The sequence below is a fragment of the Lagenorhynchus albirostris genome, chromosome 9 (assembly GCF_949774975.1).
Source record: "Lagenorhynchus albirostris chromosome 9, mLagAlb1.1, whole genome shotgun sequence".
NCBI lineage: Eukaryota > Metazoa > Chordata > Mammalia > Artiodactyla > Delphinidae > Lagenorhynchus > Lagenorhynchus albirostris.
Window position 1 is genome coordinate 15,945,093 of NC_083103.1, and position 22,925 is coordinate 15,968,017.

Consider the following 22,925-nt stretch of genomic DNA (forward strand, 5'->3'; position numbering starts at 1 on the left):
GGGATATGGCGAAGGTGGGAATGAAGACGTATTAACTAGGCCGAAGTCCCTCTGGACATTCCCCGCACACCCCTAACTAGAGACGTCCAAGAGCCCGCTTCTTTGGTCTGTGCGGAAAGAGCGACTGAGACCCAGCGGGCCTGGCAGAAGGGCGAAGGCGTTGGGGGAACCTGGTTCTGATGTACTGAGCAAAAGGATTTGACTTTTATCCCGAAAGCCATTCAGAGTCTAAGATGCACCTCCATTGTGTTGCCACTGCAGCCTGTGCATACCTCGATCATAGCACTTAGACCAGGGCATGGGACCACGCCTTATTCGTTATGGCTCTACAGTGCTAACAAATTTTGCGTGAGAGAAGAGACCTGGGTTTCCGTCTATACACCATCATTTACTAGGTGTATAATCTAGGTCGCGTACCCTGCTTCTTTATAAAATGGGCACAGCTTCTGTTGGGAGGATTAAATGAGATAATATATTTAAAGAATTTAGCACAATGCCTGGAATGCAGTAGAAACTCTGTAAATGTTAAGAGTGTCTTCTCTTCAACCCATCTGAGTTCTTGAGAAACATCTTTAAAGTGGCCATGGTAAATCATGTACCTTACAGTGTGAAAATAGCAAAAGTAGCACTAAATTAACTATGTCTGTGCAAGTTATTCTGTGAAAGTCTTTAAAATAAACCTTGTATTATATAATGCTTACCTGCAAGAAGCTCAGTATACCCCATCAATGACCCTATGTTGTTGTTACTATCAACTAATAATTTGTCAGTGTCTGCTTCTGGTTCAGGAACCTTGTATGTATCTTCCAAAGGATGTCATTTCTTTCTTTTCAATGATTATGGTTTGTGAACGGGAACAAAGAAGTCCTGGATTGTCCTCCAAGTAGAACATTTCTTAAAAATCAATCCATGGTCTGCTTGCACCCAAAATAACTGCATCACCTTTAACAGTTTTAACAGAGTCACCTGTATTTTTACCAAGTGCCCAAGGTGATTCTGATGCACACAATGTTTGAAAACCTTTGGGAGGCATGTAGGGTGACAAATGGTTCCGGTTTTTCTGGGACTGAGGGGTTTCCCAGGATGCAGGACTTTAAGTGCTAAAGCTGGAACGGCCCTGGGCAAACTGAGATGGTTGGTCACCCTAGATACACGTGAGTATATAGTTTTCGAAAGGTGTTCTTGATGGGTGTTGGCATCCTGGGTTTCCTCATTTCTATTTGCAGTATTTGTGTTTTTGTTAGGGGGTGGTAGCAGAGACCATGGGAGAGACAATGAAGGTGGGGTGCGTTACCAGTCACCAGCCTGATTCTCAGCCCCAGCCCCATACTTCTCTGCTCTGCTTGCAATACTAGAACATTTCTCTCTTGCCATTTGGCTCGGTGTTAAGCTTCATCAGTAGAGGATGCTGGAGGGACATTAGAGGGAGAAATGTTAGAGAGAAGGAGCTCTTTCCCCTCACTCCAGTGTGCTTCTCTCAGCTGGCTCTGCAGTGCATGGTGGCCTGCTGTGATTGGCACCTCTCTGTGTGCTGAATTAGTTGAATTTACAGCCTTGTTAACATCTGTTGTGAAGTTGAGACATCATCTGGGAAGGAATGGGATCCCAAAACTTGAAATAGGGAACATCTGCTTGGACCCAGGTGAAATTGACCATCTTGAACATCCAAGTCACCCTGAGCCTCCCTTGGCAGTGGAAGCAGCTTGCCCTCCTGTGTCTGAGGAGACTGGTCATCCTTTGCTTGAAAACCCTGTGAAACCCTCACCTGGAGCAGACGACTTAAAAAGTACAGCACAGGTCTGTGCTTCCTGATGAGTGGGAGTCTTCCAGATTTGTGCCTTCCTTCATGTTCTGCCTCGACATAGAGGTAGGTAGTGGCTGCTCCCTATATCTGCTGTTTCTGTATATCAGAGTTTTCTTTTTCCCCTTGTAGGTAACTTAATATTTTTTTTTCCTTGTTCAAATTACTATATGGTTTCTGTCTCCTGTTTAAGTCCTGACTGTTACAGTGTGATTGGGATGGGAGCAATGGGTAGCAAATGGCTGACTCCAGGGCGGGCCTTAAACTGTAAGTAGTGGGGTTGCCTCTGATTTGGACCCTTATTATCTCTGGCCCTTTACTTTTGCACTACCTTCTTGATTCTCTTCACCTGAGACAACCCTCCTGAAGTCCCAGTAGGCACAAATCTGGAAGCTGAAATCAGCGTTTCTCAGCATGTAGTCAGAAGACCATCTGCACTGGAGTCCGTAGGGGATGCTTGGAAATATGAAGATTCCAGGCCCCCCCCCGCCGGTAGGTCTGGGGCAGGGCCCAGCAATTTGCATTTTTAACAGTGCCTTGTTTCATTTTGCAAGAAGCTTCACGAGTTCTCTTTACCTTTTCCAGCTGCCTGCTTTATTCAGGTGGTTACTTTTCCACCCAACAGTTATCTCATCCCCTGGATGGCAAAACTGATAGATACTTTACGTGGTGGTAGCTCTTAGAAATGATTCTGGGTGAGGCAACACAAATGTAGCCTGTTTTCAGTTGCTGATTTTCACACCAGACTCTTGCCAAACATTCAATCACCTGCTGCTGAATTCCTGAGAAAATCCAATCCAAGGCAAATAACCACCATCACGCTAACAGTTCTCAGTGAAGGTTTCATAGAGAAATTCCCAGCTCACGTCTCAACTGCCAAAGGCTTATTAGCATTTCCTGGCTTGAGGGAGGAGGAGGGTGTTTGTGCGGAGGTTTTCAAGTCTCTGTCAACTTTAAACATTGTTGAGGGAGAAAGGATGCTTCCCCAGACTCCAGACAGGAACTCCTCCTGTTCAGTGCCCAGCATGATTGCAGGTGCTGCCAGAGATAAAATCTACCATTGAACCATAGTGTAAATGATATTAAAGAACAGTATAATTGGATGTGAAATTGTGGAGAGCAGACAAAAATCCAGGACAGGAGAGACCACTAGAGGTTATGGGCATCAGTGAAGACCTTTATGGCAAACAGGGAGTTATGTCAAGGTTTTAAAGTATGTAGCATTCATATGGCTCAAAGATGTTCTGATAGTTACATTACCCCCGAAAAGAGTAAGCTACATTTCCACGTCCTTGTTTCTAAATAGTAGCAAGTAATATTATTCGTTAACATTTCTTGAGAGCTTCTTGCATGCCAGGTGCTGCTCCAATTACTTACATGCCTACGCTAATGTAATTTTTAGAGCAACCTTGTGTTGTAGGTAATATAAATATTAGTTCCATTTACAAAGGAGAAAACTGAACCACTATGCTTCATGATGCCACCATGCCACTACTCTACAAATACATGGCAGAATGAAAGCCAAATTAAGAAAGGCAGGACTATTCCTGGAATGATACGTGGAGCCATTTCCTGGGACCTCATAGCTGGTTTCTTTCAGTGACTTCAAAAGTGAAGGGTTGGTAGCAATATAATCCAGCAGACCCTGGGTTATAGGTCGTTCTTAATGGCTTTATCTAGATGGCTTAGCAGATTCCGCTTTAGAGTTAACCAGTCCTCACAGCTGTGTGAACTGTATTATATCAAGTGTATGAACTGTGTCTCAGCCTCACTACTTCCTTGGTGGGTGACTTCAGAAAATTTACTAAAGCCCTCCCAACCTTAGTTTTCCTCATCTGTTGGATTGTGTGAAGATTTGCTCATACATTCACCGATACACACATTTAATCAACTAATAATGAGTACTGACTGTAGCTAGCACTGTGCTAGATGCTGGGGACAAAGTTGTGATCAAGACAGACCTGGTTCCTGCCCTCGTGGAGGTTATAGTCTAGCAGGGAAGGTAGACATTTAAAAAACAGATATTACAGGTGTGGTATTTTATATGAGACTCTATCTTGGGAGACCTGAACTAGTGGAGTAATATCCCCATTGTATGTTGAGTCCTAGGTTGGTTGGGAGTTCTGATTTGGATCTAATTCAGATGGTGGGTTAGCAGCTGGTGGTTGGCTGTTCTAGACTGCCCTTAGCTCCATGTGGTCTCTCATCCTTGAACAAGCTCACCAGGTATGTTCTAATAGTGGTGTCAGGGGAGGTGTGTGCAAACACACAAGACCTCTCTTGGCCAAAGCAAGCCAGCTCAGTTTCAAGGAGCGGGGAAATAGACTTCACCTCTTGATTGGAGTTGTTGTAAAGTCACATTGCAAAGGGTATGGATACTGGGGGGAGTAGAGTATTGAGGCCATTTGTGCAATCATTCCACCACACTACTTGATAGGGGGTATCGGAGAAACAGTTCCTGTAGGAATAGAGAGTGAGGGAAAGAGTTTTGTTGGGTTTTTTTCTTTGTTTTTTTCCCTTCTTTTTAGCGGTACGTGGGCCTCTCACTGTTGTGGCCTCTCCCGTTGCGGAGCACAGGCTCCGGACGTGCAGGCTCAGCGGCCATGGCTCATGGGTCCAGCCGCTCTGCGGCATGTGGGGATCTTCCCGGACCGGGGCACGAACCTGTGTCCCCTGCATTGGCAGGCGGACTCTCAACCACTGCGCCACCAGGGAAGCCCAGGGAAAGAGTTTTTTGAGATGAGGTAGAAAAGAGGCAGATCATGCAGGCCTTGAGAGGCATAATAAACATTAAATGTTAATTTATATACGGTATGAAGTATATGATTAACATTAAATACTCACTCGCCCTTTCTCCATTACTTCCCATCTCATAGGATACTCTGAAATGGTTGTCAAATCCATTTGTTTTAAAAAGGTGAAAGATTTATGTGATCTAAAGAGAAACCAGAGTATTGGTCCATTTGTCCTTAGGTGTGTCCTAAGGCAGGGACTGTTTTCTTTCAAGTGATTAGGATGCTGGCCAGAAAACAGTCAACAAAAACTTATTACTGAATAAGTTAAAAGTACCGGAAATTATTAAGTTAACGATTAGTGGAATAAGTCCCCTAATGCCTTAGGAATAAATTATCCACTTGGTAGAAGCAAATCCATTATGTAAAGAGGCATAAAAGCTAAATTGATGTGCCTAGGTTGTCTTTTGCCCGGAAAGAACGAAAGACAACATAGCTGTTAAACAGAGTATTCATCTGAGGCTCCACTTACAGCTTTTCCATAGGTTGTGTAGTGCTTGGCAACCACCATTGGTTTGTCCACTTGTCAAATGCAGCCAACACCTGCATCAGGGTGGGTGCATGAATAAAAAAACATAGTAAGCCTAAATCATTCCTATGCATGGAATAACACTCTGGATAAACTGGGCATGTTAAACGTGGCCTTATAGCTTTCATACTTCTAGTACCACTTGCTGGGCAGAAACCACATTTATAAGGTATGAGTCTGAAAGGATTATTCCAGGTCTTGCACCATTGTACTCTCAGGGGCAGAAGAGTGGCTTTGCAGAGATGAGCTAGTCAATAGTACACTAGGTAGGAGAATCTGACTCCATGTAGTGAAAGCACATAGAGCTTCCATTTTTAGAAATTAGGTTGGAGATCCCGAGGGGTATCTGGTATAAAACACCTACAAATAAAAGATAAAATGTTTTTCAATAATGAATTGGCCTGTCCAAAAAAGATTTCCTCTGAGACCAGGAGTAATGTGGGAACATGAGTCCAGAGAGATGAGTAAGCTGGAACATATACATTCCTGGGTGGCCAACTGCTTGGATATTCCTGGGGGAGGGGGTAGGTGGCTTGGGACGGGACGGAGACAAAGTTCGTGAAGGGGAGTTATAGCAGAGACCTTCTGCATAAAGCTGGGACCTAGGAAGGGAGTACGTACCGGGAGGGGGTGCAGAAAAGAAATCTCACAGAGGCCAACAGCAAGAAAACTTTTTTGTCTTGGCATTAACTTAGGGTAGGGAAAACTCTTCCCTAAGAATTCATGGCCACTAGCCTAACTTTACGTAGGATTAAAGGCTGAATTAATACCGTTTATACAATTCCCCTGTCCACTCCCCCAAACCCAAGACCAACAAAAACCAACAACTGTATAGGCTGAGAATTTTAATTTAAGGCAGGTGAAAATTGGTAGTGCCCTCATGTCTGATGCAAACAAACACAAATCCTGCCAGGAAAATTTATACTCAGTAAGACTTTGAATAATTTCCAATATAGGTCTAATGAACATAAACAAACACACACACAAATCATGAAAAATACCGGGAAAGGAAGCACCATTAGCAAAAGTCAGCAGACACAGTAGAAACATCTACAAAAACTACTGAATTATTGGAACTATTAGATACACAACATAATGATGTTTAATATGTTGAAATAAATAAAAGAATGAAAAACATAAGTATAGTTTTAAAATAGCTTTGAATTTTTGATGGTTTTAAAAAGAACCAAATGTAACAATTAAAATTAAAAGCTCAGTGAAGCCTCTATTTCTGGGTGGGACGTGGTAGTAGTGAGCAGTCACTATAATGGAAAAAATAAACAAGTAAATTATAATTTGTTTTTCTTTGAAGACACTGGAGATTTTGGGATGCAATGAGGACTAGCTTAACTAAAATTCTAAAGAAAGAACCCTTGCTAGGTGAGCTGGCTATGTTCTTCCCCAGGGACATTTTCTTTTCTTTTCTTTTTTAACATCTTTATTGGGGTATAATTGCTTTACAATGGTGTGTTAGTTTCTGCTTTATAACAAAGTGAATCAGTTATACATATACATATGTTCCCATATCTCTTCCCTCTTGCGTCTCCCTCCCTCCCACCCTCCCTATCCCACCCCTCCAGGCAGTCGCAAAGCACCGAGCCGATATCCCTGTGCCATGCGGCTGCTTCCCACTAGCTATCTACCTTACGTTTGGTAGTGTATATATGTCCATGACTCTCTCTCGCCCTGTCACAGCTCACCCTTCCCCCTTCCCATATCCTCAAGTCCGTTCTCCAGTAGGTCTGTGTCTTTATTCCTGTCTTACCCCTAGGTTCTTCATGACATTTTTTTTTCTTAAATTCCATATATATGTGTCAGCATACAGTATTTGTCTTTCTCTTTCTGACTTCACTCTGTATGACAGACTCTAGGTCTATCCACCTCATTACAAATAGCTCAATTTCGTTTCTTTTTATGGCTGAGTAATATTCCATTGTATATATGTGCCACATCTTCTTTATCCATTCATCCGATGATGGGCACTTAGGTTGTTTCTATCTCCGGGCTATTGTAAATAGAGCTGCAATGAACATTTTGGTACATGACTCTTTTTGGATTTTGGTTTTCTCAGGGTATATGCCCAGTAGTGGGATTACTGGGTCATATGGTAGTTCTATTTGTAGTTTTTTAAGGACCCTCCATACTGTTCTCCATAGTGGCTGAACCAATTCACATTCCCACCAGCAGTGCAAGAGTGTTCCCCAGGGACATTTTCCAAGCATGACAATGGAGAATTGGGTTTGCCAAAGACAGTGGCATCTCTACAAGGGGAAAGAGAATCCAACAGACCTTTTGACAGCCATTGGGATGGCACGATAGATTGGAATCTAGAAGATTTCTCAAATGCATAACCAGTTTGCCCTACAAGGCATTTGCTGAGTACTAGGGCAGCACAGAAGGATAGAGGGCTGGGATGGAAAGACAAGGTAAAACCTCTCAGTCTTACTATGCTTTAAAAACCAAGTTCTGAGAAAGAGGAGCCCACAAGAAACATATGACAGGTTTCATTCTGCTGACATTTCAAACTATGGGGCACTGAATTTAATTAAAGTGGCATCCTAACCCTAGCTCAGCTCAATACGCACCCTATCTACCAGCAAGGAGGCAAGCCCTCCCTGGAGAAAAATAACATTGACTTCAGTCTTGATGGTTCTTTTATATAGAATGTCTGGCATACAATTTTTAAAAATTATGGGACGTGCAAGGAGGCAGAAAAATGTGACTGCTCATCAAGAGAAAAAACAAGTAGATGAACAGATAATCCAAATGTAGGAGTAAGCAGACAAGGACTTTAAAACAACGATTGGAATATTTATAAAAATAGAGGAAACGGACAAAATATGAAAAAGGGAGTGTTTAAATAGGTGATTAGAAATTACATGAAAGAATCCAATGAACATTCCAGACATGAAATGTTTAATACCTGATATTACATGGATTTAACAGCAGAATGTATCCTCAGTATGGTAGGATTAGTGAACTTAAAAGATGGTCAGGGGCTTCCCCGGTGGCGCAGTGGTTGAGAGTCCGCCTGCCGATGCAGGGGACATGGGTTCGTGCCCCGGTCCGGGAAGAGCCCACATGCCGCGGAGCGGCTGGGCCCGTGAGCCATGGCCACTGAGCCTGCGCGTCCGGAGCCTGTGCTCCGCAACGGGAGAGGGCACAACAGTGAGAGGCCTGCGTACCACCAAAAATAAAAAAAAAAAAAGATGGTCAACAGAAAAGAAGCTAAGTTGAGCTAACCTAAACCCTCTTACTATATAATCCAGTAATCACGCTCCTTGGTATTTACCCGAAATGAGCTGAAAACTTTTGTCCACATAAAACCCTGCACGCAAATGTTTATAGCAGCTTAATTCATTATTGTCCAAACTAGAAGCAACCAAGATGCCCTTCAGTATAAGCAAACTGTGGTACATCTGTACAATGGAATATTATTCAGCAATAAAAAGAATAGAGCTCTCAAGCCCTCAGAAGTCATGGAGGAAACTTAAATGCATATTAAGTGAAAAAAGCCAGTCTGAAAAGGCTATGTACTGTATGATTCCAACTATAGAATTCTGAAAAAGGCAAAACTATAGAGGCAACAAAAAGACCACTGATGCCAGGGTTTGGAGGTCGGGGGAAAGGAAGGGATTAATAAATGGAGCACGGGATTTTTAGGGCAGTGAAACTATTCTTTATGATACTATAATGGTGGTTATATCACACGCATTTTCTGTAAACATAAAACTGCTCTATACAGTCTATTAATTTTAAAAAGTGACAGTCAGTAGAAGATATCCAAGCACAGAGAGAAAGAAAAAAATGGAAAACTTAATGGAGGATTCTGGCAGTTCGGCTAACTAATACAACTAGATTTTGGCTAAATTAGGACAAACATGCTGAGTGACCACAAAATCCCTATGAATGTTAGTCGTAAGTTGTCTGTATGGCTCCTCTGTTCTTTGCAGAAAATTTGAATTTCGCTGGGTTGTTCTGTCATATATGTATTAACTTATATCATACTGAATCCCCAACTAGAAGAAATGTAAAAAAGAACGTTTATGCGAACTCTTTAAAAATTAATTTGTAACCACTCTACATTTTAATGCAAGGCTGGACTCACAAGAAATAAAAATGGTATCTCTAAAGGCAGAAGACAAACCAAACCAAAAGGGAAAAAAGTGTAAGAAACTGAAACCAGAGCTAGAAGCAGGGAGCAGTAAGGAAAATAAATCAGTGAGGGAAATGCCCAATCAGCATTAGTAAGAGGAGAGTAACTCTTGGAATCACTGCAAGGTGAGAGAACTAAGCCTGAGATTCCTGCATCGTCAGGTACCTCAAAGAGAGTGGTGCCGCGCGGTAGAGGGCCTAGGCCGTTGACAGACAGAAACAAAACATTCATCTCTGCAGAACATCCCAATTTAGCCCTCCGGATTCGTCTCCAGATTAAAATCAAACAAATAGACTTCAAAATAAAAATATCAAACACAGAAGAAAACAAACATCCAGGTAAGAGCGAAAATATAAAAAATAGATTTAGACTCCTAAGAATTTCAGATGGAAGAATCACCAGATGTGGAATGTAAAAAACCAATGTATGGGGCTTCCCTGGTGGCGCAGTGGTTAAGAGTCCACCTGCCGATGCAGGGGACACGGGTTCGTGCCCTGGTCCAGGAAGATCCCACATGCCGCAGAGCGGCTAGGCCCATAAGCCATGGCCGCTGAGCCAGCATGTCCGGAGCCTGTGCTCCGCAACGAGAGAGGCCACGACAGTGAGAGGCCCACATAACGCAAAAAAAAAAAAAAAAAACCAATGTATGAAATACTTTCATTAACTTTTAAAACTGAATTTTTAAAATAAGCACACACTAAGAAACTATGAATGACCAGGCAAATTTAAACAAGAATTAAAAAGAACTTTTTAAAATGAAAAATATAACTGAAATTAAAATAGCAGTGAATAGCTTTAACAGCAGATAAACATATATGAAGAAAGAATTAGAGAACTGGAATGTAGATGTAAAGAAATTATGCAGCATGCAGCTCAGGGAGACAAGAAGTATGGAAAATATGAACGAGAGGTTAAGAGACAGAATAAAGATATGACACATGAGAGGCAGATGGAGACAATGAGGATTTTTCAGAAAGATAAATTCTTAGATACAGGAAGCACAGTATAAACCAAGCAGGATAAATTTTCAAAATTCCACACTTGCATACATTATCATAATACTGAAGAACAAGTCAAACGGTGTCTTTAAATTGGCCAGAGATGTATCACCTACAGAAGAATGCCATACTGACACTTCTGAACACTAACAGTGGAAGCCAGAAGTCAGTGGAATGATCAGGTGTTTCATGAACTTTAAAATGCCATCAATTCTAAGTCACACCATTACTTTAAATATACCACCAACAAAGGGGAAAAAATAGTGCCAGTTAAACTATGACATGCACCAGAGGGAAGGTCTGAGATGCAAGAGGTGTGCAAAGTGATAAACATGTTATTTATTTTATGCCAACAAATTTGTATAAAATAATGAAAACACAATTTATAGAGTTAAAAAAACAAATTAAAATACTGGTCCACAAAAACATGTTAAGTCAGGAAAGGGTTGATCAGAATAATAATGTTCTAAAGACCGTATATTATTAAAGAAGGGGTTATGATTCCAGACAACTTTCAGTTGTACTGCATATGCACTGAAAATGTTCAGGAGTAAAGACAAGGAAAATATAGTGTAAAACTTCCAAACTAGTACGGGGGGAAATGGAGTTTAAAAAAAGAAAAATTGAGCCAATCAAAAAGTGAGAAGAAGCATAAAAGAAACAAATAGCACAAAATAGCATGATAGAAGTCTTCATGTTTTAAGAATCATAATAAATGTAAATGGAATAAACTTGCCTGTAAAAAGCAGAGATTACCAAATTGAAAAACAATCCCCCACCCCCAATCCAGGTTTATTTGGCTTACGAGACACAAATATGTAGAAAGATAGAAGGGAAAAGAATTGAAAAATATATACTGCTAAATACTAACCAAAATAAAGCAAAGGTAGCTAAGTTGATACCACAGAAAACATATTTTAAGGCAAAAACCATTAGCAATAAGGATGTCAGTACATGACAAAAAAAAGTTCAACTCACCAGGAAGAAATAATTCTAAACTTTATTTGCCTAAAAAGACAGCCTCAAAATGTATAAAGTAAAAATGATAAAACAGGGGAATTTGACAAATCCGTCATTACAGTGAGAATTCAAAACACTTCTCTCAATTATTGACAGGTCAGACAGACAAAAGTTAATAAAGAGATGGAAGATCTGCATACAATTAACAAATGACTTAAAGGACATATATAGAAAAATAACAATTAGAAAATAAACATTCTTCTTAAGCAAATATGGCACATGAAAAGAAATTGGCTGTACCAAGACATAAAATGTCACAAAAAAACTTCTAAGAAAAGGTAATAATACTTCTAAGAAAAGGTAATAATAAAAAGCTTACATTTGTATAAGTTTCCTATTGCTGCTGTAACAAACCCAGTGGCTTAAAATAAGGCTATGCTCTCACAGTTCAGGGGGCCAGAAGTCCAAATTCAGTTACTAGTCCAAATCAAAGTGTTGGCTGGCTGAGCCCTGCACCCTCCAGAACCTCTAGGGGAGAATCCATTCCTGGCCCCCAACAGCTTTTGGTGGCTGATGGCATTCCTTGGCTTATGGCTGCAATACTCCAGTCTCTGCCTCTGTGGTCACATTGCTTTCTCCTCTTCCGGCTGTAATCTTTCTCTGTTTCACTCTTATTAAGAATATTGTGATTCCATTTAGGACCCATCTGGATAACCTAAGAAAATCTCATCTCAAGATCCCTAACTTAATCACATTTGCAAGGGCCTTTTTCCATATAAGTTAACATTTACAGGTACAGGGATTAGGACCTGATACCTTTGGGGACCATTGTTTATCTCATATATATCATATATATATATTTACCTTATGCTGTGCTGGATTCTGAGCACTTTTAAAATATTAATTTATGCTCTCAACAATCTATGAGATAGGAGCTATTATTATTCCCATTTTCAGAAGGTAAAACTGAGGTGGAGAAAGGTTATAACCTGCCCAAGCTATGTCATATTCACATGTTCTTTGACTACAATGCAATTATTTAGAAATTAGTAACAAAAGATTTAACTTTTTATTTTGAAATAACTTCAGAAATACAGGAAATTTGCAAAACAGCACAAATTCCCATGTACCCTTCACCTAGATTCTCCAAATGTTAACATATTAACACATTTGCTTTATCATTTTCTGTATACATACTTCTGAAACTTTTGAATTTAAGTTGCATATATGTCTCATTATCCCTAAATAGTCTAGTGTGTATTTCCTTAAAAACAACTTTTTTAAAAGTAATTACAGTACAATGATCAAATTCAGGAAATTACCATCGATACAATGCTGTTATCTAATCTATACTCAAATCTCACAAATTGGCTCAAAATTGTCCTTCATAGCAAAAAAAAATTTTTCTTAACCAGGATCCAATCCAAGATCATGTGTTTTGCATTATTTGTCACATTTCTTTAGTCTTCTTTAATCTGAAACTTTTGACAAGTATAAGCTGGTTATTTTGTAGAATATCCTTCAATTTAGTTTTTTTTAAATATATTTTTAATAAATTTTATTTTATTTATATTTATTTTGGCTGCATTGGGTCTTCACTGCTGTGCGCGGGCTTTCTCTAGTTGCAGCGAGTGGGGGCTACTCTTTGTTGCGGTGCGTGGGCTTCTCACTGCAGGGGCTTCTCTTGTTGCAGAGCACGGGCTTTAGGCGCACAGGCTTCAGTAGTTGTGGCGCATGGGCTTAGTTGCTGTGCGGCATGTGGGATCTTCCCAGACCAGGGCTGAAACCCATGTCCCCTGCATTGGCAGGCGGATTCTTAACCACTGCACCACCAGGGAAGCCCAAAAAATATTTCTTCTTATGTTCAGTTTATACATTTTTTCCAGGAATACCACGTAAGTGACGTTGTACCTTCAGTCCATCATATCAGAATGCACATAATATAAAGTTGTCTTATTAATGGTGACACGAATATGTTTTTTAAAGGAAATACATTTACAAAAACTTAAATTTGTGCTTTTAAAAACAAAAAATTCATAGCTTATAGAAATCAATTTAAAATTTTTAATATTAGCACTGAGAATACATTTGTGTACATACATATTTGTGCACACAAACACACAAATTGTGGGATGTAGTAAAAGATAAACTTAGAGCCTTAGATGTTTATTTCAGAGTAAAAAAAAAACATTGAACATGAATTAAATGTCCAATTTATGAAAGAAAAATAACAGAATAAACCTCCAGAAAGAAGGAGAGCATGAAAAGAAAAAGGCAGAGAGGTTCAACAAAGCCAAAAGTTGGTTTTTTAAAAACTAATAAAATAGACAAACTTCTGGCAAAATGGTCAAGGAAAAGAAAGTGAGAAGACACAATACTGGGAAAGGAAATAGGTATATATATCTAGCAGAGGTTTAAAAAATAAGAAAATTCCTCAAGTTACTTTATGCTCATAAATTTGGGGGAAACAATGAGTATATGCTTAGAACAAAACTTTTTTTTCAAAATTGAATCGAGAAAAAATAGAAACGCTGAGTAGTCTTATTATTTTTAAAGCAACATAATAAGTAGTTGAAAATCTTGCCACAAATAAATACTAGGACCAGATTGTTTTATAAGCTTTCAAAGGAAAGTCTGCCCCAATCTTTTACAGATTCTTCTAGAGCACAGTAAATAAAACAGGTAGCACTCCCCAGCTCATTTAATGAAGTTATAATCTTGATATGAAAACCAGACAAGTATGAGAAAGACTGCAAGCCCATTTCTTAAATATAGATGCAGAAATTCTAACTACAATACCAGCAAACTGAATTCCACAGTAAATAAAGATAGTGAAATAAGATCAAGAATGTAAAGGTGATTTAATACTAGAAAGTCATAACTAAACTAAAGCAAGATCTCTGAACTCTTCCAGAAATAGCTCACCTAGTATGTGCTTCAATATGTATGTACTCCTAGCTATTCTTGGAACATACCAGGTATGCTCTCTCCTTGGGCTCTCTGCACAGGCTGGTCTGCCTGAAATGCTCTTCCCCCAGGGAGGTAAAGGTCTTGCGCAAGATGGCTTCAATGCCACCTCTCTCTGGGTCTGCCATGAGTACCTTATTTAATGTCACAAGCCTCCCACCCCGACCCCAACAAACATTGATTCCCCATCCTACTTACCCTGTTTCATTTTTCCCCACAGCATATTATTATTATTCCTTTTGTTTATTACCTGTCCCTCATTTGCTCCCCCCCCAGGTCCCTCCCCCACCCCACATCCTGTGCAAGTGTAAGCTCAACTGGGGTTAAGAATTTTTTATCTGCTTTGTTCATTGTAGTTTCTCCAGCATCCAGAAGCGTAAATGGACATGGTTGGCATTCAATAAACGCACACAACAGTTTGTCTAGAAACTTTTATAACAGGGAAGACAAGCTGGGTTTACATCCTTTTGGGATTACCTTTTGTAGTACCCATTTTGCTTGCTTTTCAGTGACACAGGTAAAGGAGAGTGGTCAAAGTTGTACTATGCTGTTTATCACATTAAAATTTTTTTCATCTATTAAGTTTGTGTTCATGCTAGACAGTGTTCCATTTCTAGATGTTTCCATATAAATCTCAATAGAAAGAATTACATTTCCACAAGGGAACTTTAATTCTGTCTATACTTATATGTTTTGCATCAGGAGTAACAAATATGCTAATCTAAAAATATTGGAATGTCACAAAGTAGTGAGTCCTTAAAATTTAATTAATTAGTTTCTAACATATTAAATAAAAAGCTTTGATCATTTGTTTTGATACTGGTAAACTACAGAGCAAAGTAGCAAAATCCAGGACCACCAAAATATCAGGTAATTTTTGGTATCAACAGACTTCAGAAATTATAGTACTACTTAAGCTCATTTCATTCTCATAAGGTATTATTATCACAGTAAATCTCCTCTTTTACACTGAATCAGCACCATTCGTATTGGTATTGGCATTGATGTTCACTCTATATAAAGTTCACTTCTATTGTATTTTGATGCGATAAATATCAAGTGAGAACTCAGAATTCATCTCTTTGGGGCAGGACCACATTTGAGGAAACAGAGACCAATATCATCTTTATTTATTGCCAGTGCACATGGGCCTGACATAAGGACAAATCAAAATGGCACACATCATTCTGTGTGCAGGGCAATTCCTCTCCTGGCCTCCCTCCCCCATGCTATTGTACTGAAAGGACAATGAAAGAACAATAAATTAAAACCCAGTTTTCTATGTTGTGAGGAGAGCTGATTCTACAGTAATCATCAATACTAATCTTCTACTCTGCTCTTTGAGTTCAAACCTTATCTAGCACACATCAGACTATAAAATCAAGTCAATATAAAGTTAAGTCTAAAAATTATGCTTCACTATTTTGAAGGTTTTTGAGAACATTGGTTTCTCTTTTAGTATAATTTTTCTTTCATGTGCCTGGAAACATAGATTTTCATGTTATCATCTTCAACCTTGAGTGTTGAATACAAGAGGATACTTGCTGAGCTGAAGCAGTCAAAGCCACAGCTCACAAGTTTTGAGATTGCTAAGGGATTTCCTAGCCAGATTACAGCTATTTTCTAGACGGGATAAAAGGTGAAGTATTTTGTATACTTGCAAACCAATCCCTCCCCCTCTCTACCAACTGTCCAGCAAAAACCACCACCACAACAATTAACCAACAAATGTGTGAAAGCAAATAATATATTGCCCAGGTCATTGTGATTTCACCATTTCTACAACAAAATGAGAGAGAGAGAAAGGCAATGTGTTTTTCGTAAAGCTAAATTTATTCTTTATTCTGAGATTATGTTCTTCCTATTTTGGGGATGCTAAAATGTCTTTTCTTTTATATAATAATGCCAATAGCAGATGGTAATTTGGGTTTTTCTGTTTTTGTTTTATGTCCTTAGCTGGCAAGTTTAAAAGCTAGAAACACTTAAATACCCCAATTAAAAATTTTATTTATTTATCTGCAGATTTCCTGATGCTTAAATCTCAGAGCCTGGGAACCATAGCCTAGGTAAAGACCTACCTTCTGTGTTGCATGTTTCACAACATTGAATTAATTTCTTAGCAAGTTTCCCAAACAAGTTATGTAGCAGAATAAAAGTAAGTCTTAATTTATATTAAACCAGTGCAAAAATGGGCTTAATTTCAAGCACCAAAGGAATATATTTTCAATCAACACCATGGTTATAACATCTTTTATTAAAACTAATTGTATCAATATCTATAGGGTACCTATTTAAAAGTATAATGCCACTACTCTAATATCATCATTGTTCTAAGAGTAGCCTGGTGTCACATATGTGAGCAGTATTGGTGCAGTGCAGAAACAAAGAAGCTGGGGTCCAAGCAGGCCACCTTGCTGGGTCAGAGTTTTAGTGGCACTGATGGAGCTGCCCATCAATGTACATTTTGGCCCATTTACCTTTATAAATCATACCATATAGCATTCAGTATTTACATACATTTAAACTGAGAAGGCATACGTATTAGAGGAAAGCATATTTTAGTGGGCATGTGTCAAAAATAACTCTGTGTTTCATCACTATTTTTACGTCATTAGCTACCCTTGAGAAAGGAAAGTTCCATATAAATGTACAAACCAAGACATACTTTTAGAAAACCTTACAGAGTGCTATGCAAATTGCAGTGTGTCCTCCCATAAGTAAATCAATTAACCCCCACTCCCTCAAAGTGTTCAAAACAAAAAAGGATAGCTGGCCGTTACTTTTTAAAGTATGTTTCAGAGAAAATACAAGCATAATCATCACTGGCATTTTGGACCAGATGAAATCTTAAGCCTTACATCTGACTCTATCATTCAGTGATTTGTTATAATTGTTCCTTCCTAGTAAGCAGTTCTTGCTAATGTTAGTTCTGTATCTATTTGATAGGGGCATTTATGTTACATTTCAAAATAACTCCTGGTAGCATCCAGAATATATGTCAGGAACTCCTGAAAGCAACTCTGCTTTCCTCTCAATTATGACATTTAGCTTTATCAGTAACTGTTAATTAACATGACAACTGAAGATTTGGAGATGCTGGGCACCTTGCAGCAAACATGCCTAGGCTGGAACATCTGGTCAAGTTACTCAACACAGTTACCAATGCTTAGTTCTTCTTAATTTTCTTCAGATAGCGAGCCCGGGTGGAGTTGCCTAAATTCATGGTCAATTTAAAATACAACCAGGAAGGCAGGCTTGAGATTACTGAGGCCTAGGGAAAGAAATGGGGAGATATGCAATTAAGGCTTACAATTTGAACTCATTTGAAACATATGATCTTATGTTTTACTATATTGTTGTTTTATTTATAGGTAGATTTTAGAGTTCTTGGGTGTACGTTGAAAACAGATGCCTTGCTAGTAAGTCTAGACAATGTATATATGCTAATATACCACATACTATTTTGTGACTCGATGGGAAAGAAAACCCCAAACCAAAGTACTGATCTGGAACTTAAAAATCTACATACCATAAGAGAATGGATCAGGTATCCGTTGGTTCGGGATTGCACGCCAACAGTTTTAATGGCAGACTTCACAAACGTCTCTGAAGAGGGCTTATCCAAAGTTGGCTTTCGAATTTTAGCCAGTTTCGTAGCTACAAAGTAGGGCAGGACACTCTAGAATGGCAACATACCCCCCCCAAAAAAACATGCCACTGATTAGGAAGGCCACAAACTCAATTCACACTGATGTTTGATTGCTCTTAGTGGCAGAAACATTCTGAAAAACTCTAAAGTTTGTATCTTTAGAGAGAGAGAAGCAAAAGAGAAGCAGCTATCTAAGAGCTACCTTGATAGAACAAACGATAGCATAAAACAAGTTGTATAAAAACAATCTGTTGGGCTTCCCTGGTGGCGCAGTGGTTGAGAGTCCGCCTGCTGACGCAGGGGACATGGGTTCGCGTCCCGGTCTGGGAAGATCCCACATGCCGCGGAGCGGCTGGGCCCGTGAGCCTGTGCGTCCGGAGCCTGTGCTCCGCAACGGGAGAGGCCACAACAGTGAGAGGCCTGCATACCGCAAAAAAATACAGTCTGTCAATACAACAGAGTTTGAGACTAGAGAAAGTATTAAAGATAAGCAGAAACATACCTTTTTCAGTCTTTAAAAAGAAGGCATTAAACAAATCTAGAGAGCAGAGATTTGGGGCCGGGTGCTTTCTACTCTGACTAAACAATATAGTTACAGAACCACCACATAGGAGATTTTTGACATTTTATGCCCCTAAAGAGATAATAATAATTTCCTCCATACTTTATGGTTATTAAGCTTGTTCTATCAGTTTTGGTCCCTCTAAAATAAACATTTCATTTTAGCTTTGGGCTACCACTTTTCTTCCCTAGTTTCTTACCATTCTGCTTCTGAGTTTTATAAACTTTGCTATTGATAAGATAGGACCACCACTCTTTTCTTTTTTCTTTGTTGGGGGAGACGGGATAACAGTATGGAAACAGCTTGGGTAACTAACAGACGCTTCACAGAAGTGGTGTGGGATGCAAAGCTGGACACTACCTTTTAGGTTAGGGGAGCTGTTTCTTTATTTCTTATGCTTGCTATATTTTGGATATGCTTCAACACAGAATGCAAGGAAACCCTATTACAACGACTCCTGAGTCATGACACAAGCAGTTCCTTCTGTAGTTTGAAATTACTTGGGCATGGTTGTACACCAAGGAGTGAATGTATTCTGTTTATCTGACATGTATGAAAGGAAGGGGTATAAATTACAATGAAACTTCTATTAAGGAAGAGGATCTGTTTCAACACATGGTGGTCAAAATCAAAAACTTCATTACTAAAGGCAGAAATAAAATTGAGATGTACTCCAAACTATAGATTTTCTTCCTGCCAAGAGCTGGGGAGTTCCCATATCTCTTTTGTTTTATTTTGTATTTTTCCCATTCCCAAGTATGAGTCACCCTCCTTAACAGGTGAGCTGAAACTTCAGCCCGCCTGTTAGAACCATGAACCCAAGGGCCTAACCACTGTTACTCTCCAACTTTCTCCTTCTTAGTCCCTGCAGCCACAAACCCACACTAAGTAAAGTAACTTCCCCAAAGTACTTCAATACCTGGGCCAACTTTGATTAGGTGACTTTTGGTTTTGAGAATTTGTATATTGGAATTATTACTCTACACTTATTCCTCACTTAAACAATTTTTTTTTTTTTTGGTCAAGCAGGTCTTTATTTTTAAACCCACGTTGCTGCAAGAATCCAGTATATGAGAGCACAAACCAAAGAGAGATCCCAGATTAATGTACAACATGAAATGCAGAGCTCATGAGGCTCTGCCAATGGGTAGGGAAAGAAAAGTTTGTTCAAGCTGAGCAGCAAACAAAGCAAAGAGAGTGTCTGCATATACTCTGACTCTGGCAGTGAAGGGCCGTAAGCAAACCCCATCACACCTCTATGACCCAGGTTTCCTGGCTACAAAAAAAAATAAAGATTAAAACAAAAACAAAAACCTTCCCATATATTGATCACAAGCCTGCCAAGAGTACTGTACATTATTGAGCTTCTCAACATAAAGGTGGTCCACTCATTATACCTTCCAATTACGTAAGTAGGTATTCTAATCCCCCCTCCCTCTCTATGTGGCATAAATCAGACTGTTCTGATTTTGCAGAAGAACGAAGTCGCACTGCTTGGCTGAACCACTTGATGGTGCCACAAGTTAACAAACTCATCATTCAGCTAAACCATCCAGCTAGTCGAGAAGGTCCTGGCTCTTGAGGTGGGGACAACAGACGCATGTACATTCTATTCTGGAAAGGGTATTTATCTCTACAATGGTTTAAAATCAAAGCAGTTAACATGGCCTAGCAGAGGATGGAAAGGATTCAGAGATGAAATAACTTTTGAGCTAAGTCTTAATAATGTGGAGGAATTTGCCAGGTAAACACATAAGGGAAGAACATTTTGTAATGGGAACAGCAGGGGCAAAGAAAAGGAGACAGAGCAGGATGTTCTCATGGAACGGCAGTAGTTCAGCCAGCACGGTTCAAACAGTGGAAATGTGTGAAGCAGTGGCAGAAGGAAGGCTAAACTTAAGTACAGAAAACGAGATCCAATCACCGACAGTATCGATTTCTAGAGCATAAGCTCTGTGACGACACAGTCTTATTCACCATTATGTTGCCAATGCTTAGCCACTGCCATTGCCTAGCATGTAATAGGAGTGCTAAGACGATCTACTGAATGAATTAGCAACAGAACACTTCATTATGGACAGCACTGAATATAGTACTGGGGTCCCTTTCTACTGCTGCTGCCCAGAAAATTAATGACAGGAGGAAGCTGACAATGCATGAGAGTTTAAACCACAATTTTAGATATTCTAGAGCTTAAGCAAGGTTATCTATCTAAACAAAGTCTTAGTTTACAGGTCTTAGTTACTCAGAATTTTAAAAGAAGGAGAATTTCAAGTTATGTAAAAATAAAGAAATATCTTTTTTTTTAAAAGAAATATCTTTATCTTATATGTCAAAATGTCATCTAGGTACATCCTTAAACAGTTAAACAAAAACCCAATAAATGATAATTAATCCACTTTTCTGGTCTACTCAGGGAAACATTACAGTGAACAGGTTAAGAAGATACCCATACTTTCGTAGGGAGTATTTTGGGCAGAACAAATTTTTAAAAGTTTCTTATGCTCAACAATTTGCCACTATAAATACTGCCAGCTCGGAAACAGCGTGAACCTTGACAGCTGCCCATGCAGGCAAGTGCCCTGGTCTTTGCACTTAGAATCCCAAACTGAAAATAATTAACCAGCCCATAAAGCAAAGCTTTTTTGTCCTTGCTCAGCCTATTGAAAAGATCCCTGGAAACAAACTTGGTATCCTTTTTTCTCACCCACTGAGTAGCTTGCTGAGGTATCTGGTCTTTAGGGAACAGTTTAGGGGGCCTCGATTCAGGAACAAGAAGGTTATTACAACTTAATGTCACAGAACAAGAGAAAGATGGATGCCCAGGGCTGCATGGCAGATATTCAAGAATCAAACACTGACCCTTCTAACTTCATGTAGTAGCACATCCTTCATGCTGTCATCTGTGTACTAAATATGGCTTCTCAAATTTAAAAATGACCAGGACAACTCACACCCATGCTTTGGGAAACATGGGTCCAGAGAACGCCAGGCTCCAGTCTATTTACACAACACGGAATTCTCAAGACGGGGTATAATCTGCCTTTTATGAGCGCTAAGTTCACCAGTGAAGTCAGCACGTGTTCTTTTTTTTTTTTTTAAACATCTTTATTGGAGTATAATTGCTTTACAATGGTATGTTAGTTTCAGCTTCACAACAAAATGAATCAGTTATATATATACATATGTTCCCATATCTCTTCCCGCTTGCGTCTCCCTCCCTCCCACCCTCCCTATCCCACCCCTCCAGGCGGTCACAAAGCACCGAGCTGATCTCCCTGTGCTATGCGGCTGCTTCCCACTAGCTATCTACCTTACGTTTGGTAGTGTATATATGTCCATGCCTCTTTATCGCTTTGTCACCGTTTACCCTTGCCCCTCCCCATAGCCTCAAGTCCGTTCTCTAGTAAGTCTGTGTCTTTATTCCTGTTTCACCCCTAGGTTTTTCATGACATTTTTTTTTCTTAAATTCCATATATATGTGTTAGCATACGGTATTTGTCTCTCTCTTTCTGACTTACTTCACTCTGTATGACAGACTCTAGGTCTATCCACCTCATTACAAATAGCTCAATTTCGTCTCTTTTTATGGCTGAGTAATATTCCATTGTATATATGTGCCACATCTTCTTTATCCATTCATCCGATGATGGACACTTAGGTTGTTTCCATCTCTGGGCTATTGTAAACAGAGCTGCAATGAACATTTTGGTACATGACTCTTTTTGAATTATGGTTTTCTCAGGGTATATGCCCAGTAGTGGGATTGCTGGGTCATATGGTAGTTCTATTTGTAGCTTTTTAAGGAACCTCCATACTGTTCTCCACAGTGGCTGTATCAATTTACATTCCCACCAACAGTGTAAGAGGGTTCCCTTTTCTCCACACCCTCTCCAGCATTTATTGTTTCTAGATTTTTTGATGATGGCCATTCTGACTGGTGTGAGATGATATCTCATTGTAGTTTTGATTTGCATTTCTCTAATGATTAGTGATGTTGAGCATTCTTTCATGTGTTTGTTGGCACTCTGTATATCTTCTTTGGAGAAATGTCTATTTAGGTCTTCTGCCCATTTTTGGATTGGGTTGTTTGTTTTTTTGTTATTAAGCTGCATGAGCTGCTTATAAATTTTGGAGATTAATCCTTTGTCAGTTGCTTCATTTGCAAATATTTTCTCCCATTCTGAGGGTTGTCTTTTGGTCTTCTTTATGGTTTCCTTTGCTGTGCAAAAGCTTTGAAGTTTCATTAGGTCCCATTTGTTTACTTCTGTTTTTATTTCCATTTCTCTAGGAGGTGGGTCAAAAAGGACCTTGCTGTGATTTATGTCATAGAGTGTTCTGCCTATGTTTTCCTCTAAGAGTTTGATAGTTTCTGGCCTTACATTTAGATCTTTAATCCATTTTGAGCTTATTTTTGTGTATGGTGTTAGGGAGTGATCTAATCTCATACTTTTACATGTAGCTGTCCAGTTTTCCCAGCACCACTTATTGAATAGGCTGTCCTTTCTCCA

The 22,925-nt window shown here is 39.4% G+C and overlaps 1 protein-coding gene across 5 annotated transcripts in view; it reads right to left on the minus strand.

Moving 5' to 3' along the window:
* Positions 1-6,264: 6,264 nt before the first annotated feature.
* The window catches only part of HSD17B12 (hydroxysteroid 17-beta dehydrogenase 12), a 179,620-nt gene continuing 162,959 nt past the window's right edge, over positions 6,265-22,925 (minus strand). For 3 of the 5 annotated variants that reach the window (XM_060159367.1, XM_060159366.1, XM_060159368.1), the window contains 2 exons: positions 17,733-17,882; positions 16,438-17,474 (listed from right to left, as the gene is read on the minus strand). In XM_060159367.1, coding sequence (XP_060015350.1) covers positions 17,370-17,474; positions 17,733-17,882 — 255 coding nt within the window. In that variant the 3' untranslated portion in view covers positions 16,438-17,369. Of the gene's footprint in view, positions 6,385-16,437; positions 17,475-17,732; positions 17,883-22,925 lie in introns of those variants that run through there. The other 2 variants (XM_060159370.1, XM_060159369.1) reach the window with 2 other exon arrangements.